This window comes from Rhinoderma darwinii, chromosome 2 (genome assembly GCF_050947455.1).
Source record: "Rhinoderma darwinii isolate aRhiDar2 chromosome 2, aRhiDar2.hap1, whole genome shotgun sequence".
Taxonomy (NCBI): Eukaryota; Metazoa; Chordata; class Amphibia; order Anura; family Rhinodermatidae; genus Rhinoderma; species Rhinoderma darwinii.
Window position 1 is genome coordinate 171,711,189 of NC_134688.1, and position 16,974 is coordinate 171,728,162.

The 16,974-nt window shown below is 40.4% G+C and overlaps 1 protein-coding gene across 1 annotated transcript in view; it reads right to left on the bottom strand.

Annotated features, from left to right (window-relative positions):
- NALF1 (NALCN channel auxiliary factor 1) overlaps positions 1-16,974 on the bottom strand; it is a 582,987-nt gene that overhangs the window by 20,620 nt on the left and 545,393 nt on the right. The window contains exon 2 of the mRNA XM_075852483.1: positions 9,457-9,628. Coding sequence (XP_075708598.1) covers positions 9,457-9,628 — 172 coding nt within the window. The remainder of the gene's footprint in view (positions 1-9,456; positions 9,629-16,974) is intronic.

Below are 16,974 nucleotides of genomic sequence, written 5' to 3' on the forward strand. Positions count from 1 at the left end.
GTATATATAAAAAAAAATGAAAATAAGTTTGCATATGTCATATTTAGTATACTGCTCAATGTTAATGTTTAACATAAAATTGTCATTTTTTTAATGCTTTCCTTTAATTGAACTAACTGATAAAGATCAATGAATGATTATGTGGCAAAAAGATTATTTTCCACAGGAGGTGTCCAACTGGCAACAGAAGGTATGAAAACCAGATTCGAACGGAATGTCGACAAATAAGTAAGGTCAACCGGTAGCACCCAAGGCACTCTTGATGGCATTTGCATTGATCATCTATGGCCCCACATATGCCTCCAAGACTGCAAAGATCAATTTGGTAACATCTAATTGGTATGCCCCAGGTTTAACAGCTGTTGCTACTGAATTCTGTTGGAGCTGTCTTCTTTGCCTACAGAACAGTCCTGGCAGACTGGTGCAAACCTTACCAACACTCCTACCTCCCACGGAGAAAGCTTCCTAAGTAATACAAATTGTTTTCATTCAGCTTCCTAAGATGAGGAATGTGTATAATTGTGTGTTAATTTGTTCTCAGAATGGGTAAAAAAAATGGCTTTAGCCACATTTCAGATAAAATAACATATAGTATCTGTGAATATTTATGTGGGTAGGACCTGTCACTGTTAATCAGCTCAGATCAAGGTACAAATCCCACAGAAAAGTGGTAAAAAAAAAAAAAAGCAAGTACAAAATAAAATATGCCCAGTAGCTGCACAATTCCTAGATACCCTGTCCAGTAGGAAAGATATAATTTTATGATGAACAATTTTATAAAGGGTTCTAAGTAATTACTACTTTTATCACACGCACTTAGAACAACTATTATAGAGCATTTTGTTATCACCATATGAAGTCATAAGTAATAGTGAAAAAGATGTCATCCAGCATTCGATCGAATAAAATCAAAAGTTTATTTCATCCATTAAAACAAGATAAAACAATCCTAGGAAGGAACTTACGCGTTTCGAAGCATAGGGTTCTTAGTAATAGCTAACTTCACTGTCCCAGTGTCTGGCATCTAAAGAGTTAATTATGGTAGCAGATCACATGGAAGTTAGATATGACTAAGAATTATTTTATTGAATCGTGCTATGATTTTGTTGGATCGAGTACTGAATGACACATCTTTTTCACTATTTCTTATGACCTTATCTGCTGCCGATGCAGAGATCATCTGTTCTGAGCACCGAATTGGATTTCAGCGTGGTGTTTCTAAAACACTTTAGGTGCATGGCGAGTGGATCAACATTTTTTCTGTTTCTGTTTGTTGATCACCATCTGAGCATTTATTTGAAAAATTAACAAAGGTTGGGTGCCCAGCAAGTGCCAACAAACTCAAACCAAAGACATCAAAATGATCAACTTCAACTCTGGGATGCACAAAGCCACCAGGCAGGCACAGTCTAAACCAGGGGTCTCAAGCACGCGGCCCGCAGGCCGCATGCGGCCCCTGGGGCTATCATCTGCGGCCCGCGGGACACAGAGCCGCTAGACTCTGGAATTCCCTGACATCGCTGTCCACATATGAACAGCGGTGTCTGGGGCTTCCCCAGAGCCAGAGTCCCGTGCAGAGCGCTAGTATCGGCTCTGCTCCGGGACTCTGTGGAATTCCCTGACATCGCTGTCCATTTATGGACAGTGTGTCAGGGTCTTCCCCAGAGCGGAGTCCCGAGCAGAGCGCTAGAACAGGCTCTGCTCCGGGACTCTGTGGAATTCCCTGACATCGCTGTCCATATATGGACAGTGTGTCAGGGTCTTCCCCAGAGCGGAGTCCCGAGCAGAGCGCTAGTACAGGCTCTGCTCCAGGACTCTGTGGAATTCCCTGACATCGCTGTCCATATATGGACAGTGTGTCAGGGTCTTCCCCAGAGCGGAGTCCCGAGCAGAGCGCTAGTACAGGCTCTGCTCCGGTACTCTGTGGAATTCCCTGAAATCGCTGTCCATATATGGACAGTGTGTCAGGGTCTTCCTCAGAGCGGAGTCCCGAGCATAGCGCTAGTACAGGCTCTGCTCCGGGACTCTGTGGAATTCCCTGACATCGCGGTCCATATATGGACAGTGTGTCAGGGTCTTCCCCAGAGCGGAGTCCCGGGCAGAGCGGTAGTACAGGCTCTGCTCCAGGACTCTGTGGAATTCCCTGACATCTGTGTCCATGTTTGGACACTCAATGTCTGGGGCTTCCCCAGAGCCGGAGTCTAGTGCAGAGCTCTAGTACAGGCTCTGCTCTGGGACTCTGTGAAATTCCCTGACATCGCTGTCCATATATGGACAATGTGTCAGGTTCTTCCCCAGAGCGGAGTACCGAGCAGAGCGCTAGTACAGGTTCTGCTCCGGGACTCTGTGGAATTCCCCAGAGCAGGAGTCCCAGTGATGTCAGGACCACAGCTGGAGTCCCAGGAAGAGCCTACTAGCGCTATACATATATGGACAGTGATGTCAGGAGCAGAGCTGGAATCCCAGGCAGAGTGCTAGAAGCGGCTCTGCTCCGGGACTCCAGCTCTGGGCAAGCCCCTGACATCACTGTGGCAGCATCTGCGGAGAGCACTGTGGAAGCATCTACGGAGGGCACTGTGGCAGCATCTACAGAGGGCACTGTGGCAGCATCTACGGAGGGCAGTGTGGCAGCATCTACAGAGGGCACTGTGGCAGCATCTACAGAGGTCACTGTGGCAGCATCTACAGAGGGCACTGTGGCAGCATCTACAAAGGGCACTGTGGCAGCATCTACAGAGGGCACTGTGGCAGCATCTACAGAGGGCAATGTGGCAGCATCTACAGAGGGCAATGTGGCAGCATCTACAGAGGGCAATGTGACAGCATCTACAGAGGGCACTGTGGCAGCATCTACAGAGGGCACTGTGGCAGCATCTACAGAGAGCACTGTGGCAGCATCTACAGAAGACTCTGTGGCAGCATCTACAGAAGACTCTGTGGCAGCATCTACAGAGGGCACTGCGGCAGAATCCACAGAGGGCACTGCGGCAGCATCCACAGAGGGCACTGTGGCAGCATCCACAGTGGGCACTGCGGCACTATATAAAAAGGAGCTGCCCAATCTGACATGTGGGTCTGCCAAACGCTGCCAACTGTGAGCCGCCGGACTGCATTTAGCGACACTTAAACTGGAAAACTGGATTGTTGAAATAAGCACGTGGATAAATATCTCACATTTTAAACCTAGCGATATTATTATAGTAATGCAGTATTCATTTTATAGTAAGGTAGTATTATTATTATTATTATAGTAATATAGTGTTATAGTAGTTTAAATAAGTAATTTATTAACAATAATTTTGTGTTGTATCAAATTTGAAAGTAATGCGGCCCGTCAACTTCCCATTTTTTCTATATGCGGCCCACATACCCTGCCGAGTTTGAGACACCTGGTCTAAACCAATACAACATGCTTGTCATGAACTGAAGGCAGTGTCACAAATCCAAGTAGACGTGCAGACAAGTAACTTGCCGGAGGAAGAGGACTTAGATGCAAAGGGTTTGTGGCAGTCATAATAAAACTCCACTAATCCACCTACGAGGGAACTTACCCTAGGCTCACAGTATGAGGTACTTTGTACAGCCGCTGATGTACACTAACAAACCACACTATCTGACAGATGAGAAGGACCATACCAAGTCCTGCTAACATCATCCACCATCAAGGTAAAGGACAAATCCACCTGGATCCATATCTCACACTGCAAAAAGGTCAAAGAGCCGAGTGAAAAGAGCGAGGAGCCAGGCAGCCAAGATGAACCAGTCAGCAGCATCCAAGTGTTGTTCAAAGCGGGAGACAACTAAGTGACAAGGAGGTTGGTAATAATAAATCCCCCACTGGACACCACCGTACAGTCTGACCCCACAATTGAGTGGGTTACACGAAGAGTGACAGTGAAGAGCAGAAGGAAAAAGAGGATGAAGATGCACAGGACTTGTCAATGAACTGATGGGACCCAAACCTGGGGGATACTAAGATTGGTGATAGCAGGTTTTATTTTGTTAGTTGTGGACCTATTGTTCATATTGTTTGAGGTTTAGAATCATAATGTATGTAAATATCCCAGAGTACTGCAAACTACAAAGTTATGCAAAGTGTTTTATTATGTGGAGTTATGAGGTGAAGGTCACTAGTTGTTGTCACCACTCATAAGCAAGAAGTACGTTGCAGCTATGAAAGAACTGAAGTTATGTTATGTGACATTACAGATAAAAGGTGTAGCAGCGTGTTATAACTGTGTAAATGACAATTTCTCAGTAGAAATAAATTCAGTTTTGTAAAAACATTTTTGTTGTCAAATGAAAATTTTAGAAAACAAAATTAAGATCAGAAACTAATCCTGAATCTAGATGGATAGATAGATAGATAGATAGATATATAGATAGATAGATAGATAGATAGATAGATAGATAGATAGATAGATAGATAGATAGATAGATAGATAGATAGATAGATAGATAGATAGATAGATAGATAGAGGGATAGGCATGAGATAGACAGATAGATAGATAGATAGATAGATAGATAGATAGATAGATAGATAGATAGATAGATAGATAGATAGATAGATAGATAGATAGATAGATAGGACAGATAGATTATAATATATATATATATATATATATATATATATATATATATATATATATATATATATAACAAAGCAGAAGCAGCACCGTTTTCTTCAGTTTCGGGTGCACAGGTTCTTGTTCAGACACACGACCAGTGTCCCAAATAGCCAGCAACAAATCCAAAAGACAAGACAGCACTCCAAGTTCAGTGAAAAATAGGATCGCTTTAATCACCCCTTGCGACGTTTCAACCCTACTCAATGGGGCCTTGCTTGAGAAAGGCCCCATTGAGTAGGGTTGAAACGTCGCAAGGGGTGATTAAAGTGATCCTATTTTTCACTGAACTTGGAGTGCTGTCTTGTCTTTTGGATTTGTTGCTATATATATATATATATATATATATATATATATATATATCGCAAACATTTTTTATTAAACAAATAAGGATTATTATTATTTCTATCTACCTATCTCTTTATATCTGTCATATCATATATATGTATATATATATATATATATATATATACATATATATATGTAGATCATATATAGAGCTACAGTTTTAGGCCCCATGAACACGGCCGTAATTTTGATCCGCAAATGCGAAACGTAATAGCGGATTAAAGTACAGACCCATTAATTTCTATTGCCCATGGACACCTTCCCGTATATTTACGGAAAGGTGTCCGGGCCGTACAAATGACCCACAAATAAAAGAACAAGGACCGTGATCCTGATTTTACGGTCAGCAAATGCAAGTGTCTGTACGTGGCCAGCCTTGCCTGTAATCAACTGCCTTGTACAGGGGGCCTTAAGCTGTGGCTACACGGCGACTTTGGCCATGACACTTGTCACATACACAAAGATCGCTTTAGAACCAGCTTTGGAAAATCTGCTCTCCAAAAGTCAGTTTGTGCATCATTCATTGTAAGCTCCGCCTTGCGCCCGGCATGAATGAAATGTGCACATATTTGGTTTTGTTGAAGTAGGCAGAAGTTGCCAAATATGTATTCAGGTGTTTTTACCCAGTGGCATGCACCAGATGTAAAAAAAAAAAAACATCTAAATTCACATATTCACTTATTTTTCTTTAATTTATTTCCCTTTTTTCCTTTTACATTTTTTAAAAAGTTAAATATATCTATTATTTTTTTTTACAAAATATTGAAGCCCAACATGTTCTGAAAACAACAAGACCAAATACATGTAGGTTGGAAGAGTTAGGGCATGACCACACATGGCGGAATTCCTCCGCAACTGTCCGCATCAATGCCGCACCTAATCCGGGTTGCGGATTACGGCTGCGGATCTGCACAAAATGTGCAGAAAATTGATGCGGACTAGCTGCTGCGGACTGCGGGAAAAGTGCTTCCCTTCTCCCTATCAGTGCAGGATAGAGAGAAGGGACAGCACTTTCCCTAGTGAAAGTAAAAGAAATTCATACTTACCGCCCGTTGTCTTTATGACGCGTCCCTCCTTCGGCATCCAGCCCGACCTCCCTGGATGACGCGCCAGTCCATGTGACCGCTGCAGCCTGTGCTTGGCCTGTGATTGGCTGCAGCCGTCACTTACACTGAAACGTCATCCTGGGAGGCCGGACTGGAGACAGAAACAGGGAGTTCTCGGTAAGTACGAACTTCATTTTTTTTTACAGATACATGTATATTGGGATCGGTAGTCACTGTCCCGGGTGCAGAAACAGTTACTGCCGATCGCTTAACTCTTTCAGCACCCTGGACAGTGACTATTTACTGACGTCTCCTAGCAACGCTCCCGTCATTACGGGAGCCCCATTGACTTCCTCAGTCTGGCTGTAGACCTAGAAATACATAGGTCCAGCCAGAATGAAGAAATGTCAAGTAAAAAAAGCAAGACGCATCCGCAGCACACATGACATGTGCATGACAGCTGCGGACTTCATTGCGGAACTTTGAATCTCCATTGAAGTCAATGGAGAAATTCCGCCATGAGTCCGCCACTGCTCCGCAACAGACAGAGCATGCTGCGGACACCAAATTCCGCTCCGCAGCCTATGCTCCGCAGCGGAATTGTACGCATCGTGTAAACGAACACTGCTAAATTAAAGTGAAAGTCAATGTAGAAACGGCTCCGCTGCGGATTAACGCTGCGGAGTGTCCGCAGCGGAATTTAAGTGCAATTCCGCCATGTGTGAACCCGCCCTAATAGAAGAACAATTTACTTTTAAATTGGCACATGGCTAAAACTAGAAAATGGGCTTGGTCGGGAAGGGAGGTAAAGCTTCTGGTCAGGGAGTGGTTAATAAAGGTATTTGTGTAATAAACAATTGGGAGGAGTTGATAAAGAAATATGATAAATAGAGCTTTTGCTAACAATCAATTGCCATTATTATATACTTATGCTACATTTATTTATACTCTGGCTATGTATACTTTGCCTCAGAAATGTATTTTATATAATCTTGCTAGCTAATGTTTGTTCTTAAACAGTATTTTCTGAATATAAAACTGCTGGCCTCCTTACCAGGCCTTCAATGCCATTCTAATATAAGGGTGCCAAGTTTGCTGGAGACAGACATTGAATATCATGAACAACATAAAGCTAGTAAACAGAATGATGTGTCATTAGTACACATTTCTTGAGTGGCCAATAACTTGTGAGGTGGTTCATTGATGGCAGTTAGCCAGAAAAGGCCTTTAAAAGGTTACTCTAAAAGTCAATCTTTAGATCTTCTGTCTAACTCGAAAGTATCTTCGTGGCCATGTCTTTCTTATTTCTTACTTCTCTATCTCTCTCTGATTATTGTAACTTTTCTTTCTTAATAAAGCTTTCATTTAATTTCACCGTGAGACAAGAGAGTATTTTCAAGATTTCCTTATCATAACATTCATATATACAGTCATGTAAAATAAGGATTTTATTACTTGGTCTTCATCCGAACAATATGTAAAGATAAATGTGACGTGATGTAATTGAACAAAACACACTAAGAAATACACTTTTCAATCATTTATTAAACAAAAATATCACAGCTATACAATTTCCTACTGAAGTATTAATCATACCATAAGAAAATAAAATTGGAATTAGGTGCCCCAGATTACATAGGATCATTACAAAGGATCCTGGAGGAACTTGTCTTATTAAAACCTCAGACATTTTGACCAGATCCAAACAAAGCTTAAAGAGGCTCTGTCACCAGATTATCAAATCCCTATCGCCTATTGCATGTGATCGGCGCTGCAATGTAGATAACAGTAACGTTTTTGTTTTTTTTAAAACGATCATTTTTGGCCAAGTTATGAGCAATTTTATATTTATGCAAATGAGCCTTTCTAATGGACAACTGGGCGTGTTTTCTCTTATTTCCAACTGGGCGTGTATTGTGTTTGTAACATCTGGGCGTGTTTACTTGTTTATTGTTCGTTGTGAATAGAAGTGTTTGTCAGCATCATACACTTCTATTCACAACGCCCAGCTAGTAAAACAAGTAAATACGCCCAGATGTTACAAACACAATACACGCCCAGTTGGAAATAAAATAAAACACGCCCAGTTGTCCATTAGAAAGGCTCATTTGCATAAATATAAAATTGCTCATAACTTGGCCAAAAATGATTGTTTTTCAAAAAAAATAAAATGTTACTGTTATCTACATTGCAGCGCCGATCACATGCAATAGGAGATAGGGATTTGATCATCTGGTGACAGAGCCTCTTTAAGGTGGGCTACACATAGACTTTTGTTTTGTAGTGAGCGATAAATCGCTGCCCATAGGAATGAATTACACTAGGACTATTTCTCTCACTCCAAAAAAATCGCTGTGATAAATCGCTGTCCATAGGAATGCATTGAGTAGCTTGAAACTCTCTTTAATATTGCTCCAGACAAGTGTGTAACTCTGAAATCCTAGCATGTAGTGTTAAAAAAAACTGCTTAACTGGGCAGCAATTTATCTTTCACTACAAAAAAGTCCATGTCTAGCCCCAACCTAAAAGCCTGCCTCAAATCTGCCTATGGATTTCACCACAAATTCAAGACGAATCTGCAGAAAAATCTGCATGTTACACATGCAGATTTTGTTGCGGATTTCACTCCTCTAGAGTGAATTTTAAAATCTGCACCACAGGTGATTTTCTGCGTGGTAAAATTCAGCAGCATGTGCATGAGATTTGTTTAAATCTTATCCACATAGCTGATACTGTAATCCGCTGTGGAGTTTCGCACGGAAAATCCACAGCATTTACGCTAAGTGTGGAGCCCGCTTTACGGCTTAGTTCCACTGTGTGGTCAAGTCACAGTTTGTGCTGTGATTTTCACAAAGCCGTGGCGTCTTGCTGTGATTTTGTAAAAATTGAGGCAAAAAAACGTGATCTGACCGCACTGTGCTCTTCGTTGTAAAATGTTTGGTACCGCCACATGCCTTGATCAAAAGAGCTTTCTGAGGTCTTCGGAAATATAGTTACGGTATATTTGATTATGAGTCTGAAAAGGGATCGAAAAAGATCAGCAAACAACTGGACGTCAACCATTCCACAGTCTGGAAGATCATCCACAAATAGAGTATATTTCAAACAACTGACAATTTGCTCAGCCCAAGTCAATCCCAGAGCAAAATTAGGGTGCAGTCACGCATGGCAGATTTTGTTGCAGATATTTTCTGTGACTGAAAATCACCCATTCGGATGAAAGGAACTGATTTTCACTCGCAGAAAGTTTTGGCAACAAAATCTGACACGTGTGACTGCACTCTTGAAGATGCAAAAACTTTGCATGGGTTGTCCATACTCTGTTACATGACTCTACCTAGCAATATATTCTTGTATGCAGACCAAGATTGGTAATTATAATTTTTCTAAATGCAACCGCATATGACTGTGAGATAATATAATAGAAGTTCATTACCTGTACAGATGAAACTTGATAGTCCTCCATAGACCACATCATCGTTATCTGGTAATATAAACGGACACTGTGTTTGTACCTCCAAACAGTATTGCTTGCAAGGGATTTTGCTACTGCATTCAGATTGTGTAACTTCAAAAGACTGGGAACATAGCCAGGACTTGTAGACAGTCTGAAAATAAAACATACGGTAATATTATATAGCAGTTTTGTATTTATTGGGACAAAAACAAATGTATGCAAGTGAGCTTTAAAAAGTTGAGTAACCATTACACCAGGGATTTATAATAATAATTATTTTGACATCTCCACTGTGCAATTTAGAACATAAACTAATTATATATTTCTCATCGGGTACATCGGCTAATTTACATGATATATCGGTCTGCATGTGATGCCACTAATACTACATATCTCTTCCTTTAATGAGTCTTCTATCCGTTATTGCTCCAGTGTGCATACTCTACAGAAAGACAAAACAAATCATGTTTCTATAACGCAAAAGGGACAAAATCCTATTCAACACCAATGTCAATATTGACTGCACAGTAGAACCTGTTTCAGCAAAACAAACCGTTCAGCAGTATATTCAGTGCTAACCAAATGCCCAGCATGGACTCTAACAGTTAAATATTTCATCTTTTTAGTCCTATTGCCATAAGGGCTCATACACACAACCGTGTCACATACATATGTTGTACAAAACTGTAATATGGAGCCCATGGCTCAAAGTATACCTCCATGTGCCTCTGTGATTTTTTTTAAGAAAAAAATAATAATTTTGGCATATTCCATAACATGCTATATTACGGAGGTACTTCTAGGACCCCTAGAAGTATTGCACATGGAGTATGGAATATACAGGGTGGGCCATTTATATGGATACACCTAGATAAAATGGGAATGGTTGGGTATATTAACTTCCTGTTTGTGGCACATTAGTATATGGGAGGGGGAAAACTTTTCAAGCTGGGTGTTGACCATGGTGGCCATTTTGAAGTCGGCCATTTTGTATCCAACTTTAGTTTTTTCAATGGGAAGAGGGTCATGTGACACATCAAACTTATCGAGAATTTCACAAGAAAAACAATGGTGTGCTTGGTTTTAACATTACTTTATTCTTTCATGAGTTATTTACAAGTTTCTGACCACTTATAAAATTTGTTCAAAGTGCTGCCCATTGTGTTGGATTGTCAATGCAATCCTCTTCTCCCACTCTTCACACACTGATAGCAACACTGCAGAAGAAATGCTAGCACAGGCTTCCAGTATCCGTAGTTTCAGTTGCTGCACATCTCGTATCTTCATAGACAATTGCCTTCAGATGACCCCAAAGATAAAAGTCTAAGGGGGTCAGATTGGGAGGCATATAAGAATAAAGTAACGTTAAAACCAAGCACACCATTGTTTTTCTTGTGAAATTCTCGATAAGTTTGATGTGTCACATGACCCTCTTCCCATTGAAAAAACTAAAGTTGGATACAAAATGGCAGACTTCAAAATGGCCGCCATGGTCAACACCCAGCTTGAAAAGTTTCCCCCCTCCCATATACTAATGTGCCACAAACAGGAAGTTAATATCACCAACCATTCCCATTTTATTTAGGTGTATCCATATAAATGGCCCACCCTGTAGAATCATAGGGTTTCTGTGTTCCTCTGTACAAGCTTAATGTACACAGCATGAGACCTTAAAAGGATAAAACATTTATGCCAATTTAGTTAATTTATTATTTATTTCTTAAAATCGAACTCCTGATTGGCTCTGTTCATATCACGCTTGGGTCTCATAAGGTCTTTCTGGCATATGTTTGACAGGCTTACACCTACAAACTGTTTTCTTACGTTTTTAAATATCCTAAACTAGTGTTCTATTCAGTACTGCAAAGGAACTTATACATTATGCTGCCATATTTTTAACTATAGAAATCAACTGATAGGTGGATCTATGCATATGGTATAGGTTTTTGTATGATAGACAGTTGGTTCTGTCTATAAAACAATGCTAATCCTTCTTTTTTGTCTATAACTCAAGCAGAATTCAAAGCATACAAAACAAGATGTAATAGCACGTCATAGTGTGGGGGGTGATGTTTGGAGCAGGCCCACCCACTGAGCACGCTCTGTTGTGCAGCAGATGAAAGTTGTTTATTACAGCAGACACTCAGGACTAACGGCCAAAAACAGCGATCTCGTTGTTCCTGGTTGTGTAAACCCTTAGATGCTGCGATCAAGCACGATTGCAGCGTCGAAAAACATTAGAAAGAGGGGGTGCCCCCTCTAACAGATCATCGGCATCCCTGTGATGCGATCGGGGGTTGCTGATGGTTTTCATGGCAGCCCAGGGACCTAATGAAGGCTCCCAGGGCTGCCTTTCTCCATCTCCATCTCTTGTTAAGCCCTGCCATTAGTATTGCAATGTATTGTACCAGCGATCTAATGACTGCTGGTTCAAGTCCCCTAGGGGTCTAATGATTGCTGGTTCAAGTCCCCTAGGGGGACTAATGAAATATGTAAAAAAAAATATAAATAACATTTTAGTAGTGTAAAAAAAAATAAAAAAATTTAAAGTTCAAACAAACTCCCTTTTCCCAATTTTCCTCTAAGGTAATGTAAAAAAATAAACAAAATTGGTATCGCCACATCCGTAAAAGTCTGATTATTATAATTTACCATTATTTATCCCGCACGGTGAACAATATAAAATACAAAACATTAAAATGCTAGAATCGCTGTTTGTTGGTCACTTCATATCCCACGAAAAAAAATAAAATAAAAAGTGATAAAAAATTCTCATGTAGCCCAAAATTATACTAACAGAAACTACAGCTCGCCCCACAAAAAATAAGCCTTCATACCGCTCAAACGACAGAAAAATAAAAAGTTATGGCTCGCAGAATGTGGCGACAAAATACAAAACCGTAAAAACAAAACTCATCAAAATATTGAGGAATCGCTGTTTTTTTAATATTCCACCCCACAAAGATTTTTTTTCCCAGTTCCCCAACAAATTGTATGGTACAATTAATGGTACCGTGAAAAACAACAACTCGTCCCGCAAAAAAACAAGCCATCATATGGCTTTATCGACGGAAAAATAAAAAAGTTAGGACTTTTGGAATGTAGGGAGGAAAAAATGAAAACTAATATCTCAAAAAATGGCTGCATCCTAAAAGGGTTAATACTGTGTGCCTTAATAACTCAATTACACGGCCCAAAAGGGAGTTACATCCAAAATTTATCATAAAGTGACATAATCAAGGATTCAGCTCAGTAGAGTCAAAAGAAGCTACTATGAACCTTGCTCTACAAGTTTGATGAATTCATACAGTAGGTCAACATCAAAGGCAACATTATAGTACACGTTTTGTTACTGTAATTCTGGAACCAATAACAGAGGTCATGAATTTCTTGTTCCATCAACAAGCAATAAAATCAGTTGTACAGTTCTTTAATACAATTCTAAGATTCAATCAACATACATAAGTCCAGATGATCTTCACAATAAAGCGTGCAGAACCTTGATATCTATCACATGGCTAGAGCCGTCCATTATACACCCCATAGTCACAGTCTCCCTCATGTCCATATACAATTTCACATCTCAAATCTTCTAAGCAATTTACAATCCCAACAATCAGTTTGCAAGCTACAATACTGAATATTGGACGTAAAAAAAAAATCACAAATTAAACCCAGAAAGTCATATTCAGGAAAGGCATGAAGAAACAGCAATAAGACTATTTTCTACTCATTGAACTCCAATGGTAAATTTAAATTATTTGTCCTTTTTCTTACTGAAGGGCCTATCAGGTAACTGCAACCAATTAAGCCAGCACTGCCATATTTTCATACATCACCCGCCCGTACGTCAGTGTGCATTCTGGCACCGGGTCAGCTGCAGTTGGTATGTATATTTAGCTGCCATATATGTTTAACTGCATTGATACAAATGATAACAAACAAGGTGTACAAACTGAGTATCTCTGTCATTACTAAAATACTGAGAGACAACAAGTTGGGTGGCCATACACATTAGATTAATGTGGGCTGAACCTGTTGGCTTCATAGGGATTGGACAATGATTTAATGTGTACGGGGTCCCCCTGATGGCAGTTATCGAGGAAATAAGGATCGGGCAGTTGGAGTTTAACATGCCAGATCCTTTTGTTCTCATAGGAGATAAGCCGTCGCCAGAGGTGCCTGGCAGTGACTTCCTCCCCTCTTCCATTCAGAATACATGCACGCTCGGCCTAGCATGCATGTGTATGGGGTCAATGGGAAGAATAGCTTTTAGTGAAATGAGTGTGGGCTGGCAGCTATCTAGTGTGTATGGCGAGCCTTAGATGTGATTTCATCTTGTAGCATGAAGAAGTTCTCGGCTTCCATAAGGATTTTTTTGTGTGCTGTATATTTTACACACCACCAGCAGCGTAACTATAGGGGGTACAGAGATAGCAGTTGCACCCTGACGCCTGAGGGGGCCCAAAGGCCTTATGCCACATAAGTATACACCAGTATTATAAATGTCACATGGTAGATAGGAGTCGTGTTAATGATTTTGCACTGGGGCCCAGGAGCTTTAAGATACGCTCGTGAAGTGCTGTAAAGGTAAACATCAATATGTTTGGTCTGGGCCGGACAAATCCCAGGTAACCATTCTGCCTTGAAATTTGCTGCTGATGCCAAATTTGTTGTGATCTTTTCTATTGACGTTTTTATTGTCTTAAAGTCTTTAGTAATTTGTCTACCTATGACTTTGTTTTAATAATATTATTATTATTAGTAGTAGTATAATGAATACTAATATGTTTTGCTTCTTTAGCTAATATGATAACGATTTGGGAGGACAGCTGCTGCTTTAAATACTAAGGTTTTTACAGTAGTAATGTAATAAAATATTGCTGGTAATAACATGTAATCATTACCTTGGTGTAAGGGTTAATTGTTTTCCATGTAGCTGAGTTTCCCTTCCAGGATACATTGCTGATCTTGGTGCAGATCATTTGGACATCATTACATGGTGTACCCACTAGGGATTCATTTGTTAAAATAATAGTACTATTCCTAGCATTAATTTACAAGTACCAGAATAAGGATGGCTGCCTGATGTGTCTGTTAACAGCAATGTCATGCTGGAGCATGTGTCATATATTCTCACTGTAATTCAAGGAACTTTGTTTAGAATTATTAAAGTTACTAACGCTTATGCAAGATTTGTTTCCCAGAAAAAATGATCGGTGTTCCTGCTGACTGCCATAATGACATTGAACATGGAGGTATATGTGTGTTGCAAGGAGCATCCCAACTAAATTTAAAGAAAAGATGTAAGTAACTTTACAGGGGACAAATGAATTGCAGACTTAGACCTCATTCACATTTGCATATTTTGGTCAGCATTTTACATCAAGCTAAAACCAGGACTGGAACCTACACTTGGAAAAGTATAATGGAAAGATTTGTACTTCTTTTAGGTTTTGGTCTACAAAAATGTATGCAAAATATATATCAAAACACTAGTGTGTGAAAGAGGTCATTGGCTGGATTCACACACAGTGTTTTGCTGCGGTTTTGCAAGTTTTTTGTGCCATTTTTAATGGCATTTTCAACTGTATTTTTGTTACGTGTTCTTTAGTGCAGCCAGATGTTACATAGAATTCAAAACAAATGAGATAGCACTCCTGTTATAGTAGGGTGCCACTAGAAAGGATTCTTCAATCCATATATATTGGTCATAAATAATCCCCCGCGCCCGTTAATTGCAAGTAAAAATGAAAGGTACGGATGTAGCCATCTTTAACTTGACTCTGATAACTTGCTGCAGCGTGATATCACACAGCAAAAGCCATTGAAAAAGTCAAGATAAGCGATCTAGCCACTATTTATTTAAGGGCATATTCACACGAACGTGAATAACGTCCGTGTGCTGCACATGGAAATCACGCGCAGCACACGGACCCATTGATTTCAATTGGGAAGTTCACACATGCGTGAGTTCTCACGCAGCGAGAGTCCGCTGCGTGAAACTCACTGCATGTCCTATATTGGTGCGTTTTTATGAAGTCAATAGGTGCGTGAAAACCACGCACCGCACACGGATGCACATCCGTCTGCTGTGCGCGATTTACGCATCAACTCATCAACGCATGCCACTCGCAAAGCACACTGATGCATAAGCAACACACACGGACCAGATTCACGTGCGTTTTTCACTCGGGTGAATCTGATACGCACGTGTGAATGTAGCCTAATGCGTTAAAAGTCAAGGTAAAGACTGCTACATCTGTAGTTTTATTGGTCACCAGCAGGGCCGCCATCAGGGCAGTACTACTGTTACTGCCGTCAGGGGCCTGGCCAAATGGCTAAAAAAAAGGGGCCTGCCCAACTCGTTGCATATTTATTTATATTTAGTGGCTTAGGTTGCATTAGTGTTCGCAGAGTGTTGTCGCCATTTCCCTGTGTGCTGTATAAATTTGCAGTCACAGGCGTTCTTGCACCTGCATACACGTTTTGTTTCATTTTGTTGGAATGTGCTGTTCAAACTTTTGTGTTGTTTATGTGATTCATATGTGTGGGGTTAGTGACAGCCTCCATTTTTTGTTCATGCACTCCTCCCAATCTTCCCTGGGTGATTTTAATTAGTTTAATGCTGGTTCCTACCCTCCCCAGATATATGTAGGCTTAGTCCCAGTTCTGGGTGTATGTGCAGCGTAGGTACCCACCTCATAGAGGTCGCCTTGTCGTGGCAGGTGAGCTCACACAATTTGATCAAAATGTGCGCTAAGAAACTGACTATTGTAATTAGATTGAGCAGTAATGCATATTTATTTATATTTAGTGGCTTAGGTGAAATTGGTGTTCGCAGTGTGGTGTCGCCATGTTTGCTAGATAGATAAACCAGCACGCAGGTGAGCTCCAGTGTGAACGCTGTCAACGGGTTAGCTAATCCAGCATCAATAAGTTCAAGGAGGACACAGCACCATGGAGTTGCTGTGTCCTCCTTGACCCGATAGATAGATAGATAGATAGATAGATAGATAGATAGATAGATAGATAGATAGATAGATAGATAGATAGATAGATAGATAGATGATAGATTAAAAAGAGTCATTTTGGGGGTGTTGACAGTGTTCACAACATCTGTAATAGTCGTATGTGTCAGCAAACCAGCTTTGGAAAATTTGTTTTCCAAAAGCCAGTTTGCGCACCATTCATTGTTAGCTCCGCCTTGCGCCCAGCGTGTAAGAAATTCGCACACATTTAGTATAGCTGAAGTCGGCAGAAGTTTCCAAATATGTATTCAGGTGTGTTTATCCAGTGGCATGCACCAGATGTCAAAAAACATCACCTAAAATGAAATATTCACATTTTTTTAAATTTATTTCCTGTTTGTCCTTTTACATTTTTTTAAAAGTTCAATATATCACTTATTTCTTTACACAATATGGAAGCCCAACATTTTCTGAAAAAAACAAGACCAAATACATGTAGGTTGGAAAAATAATAGAAGAACGATTT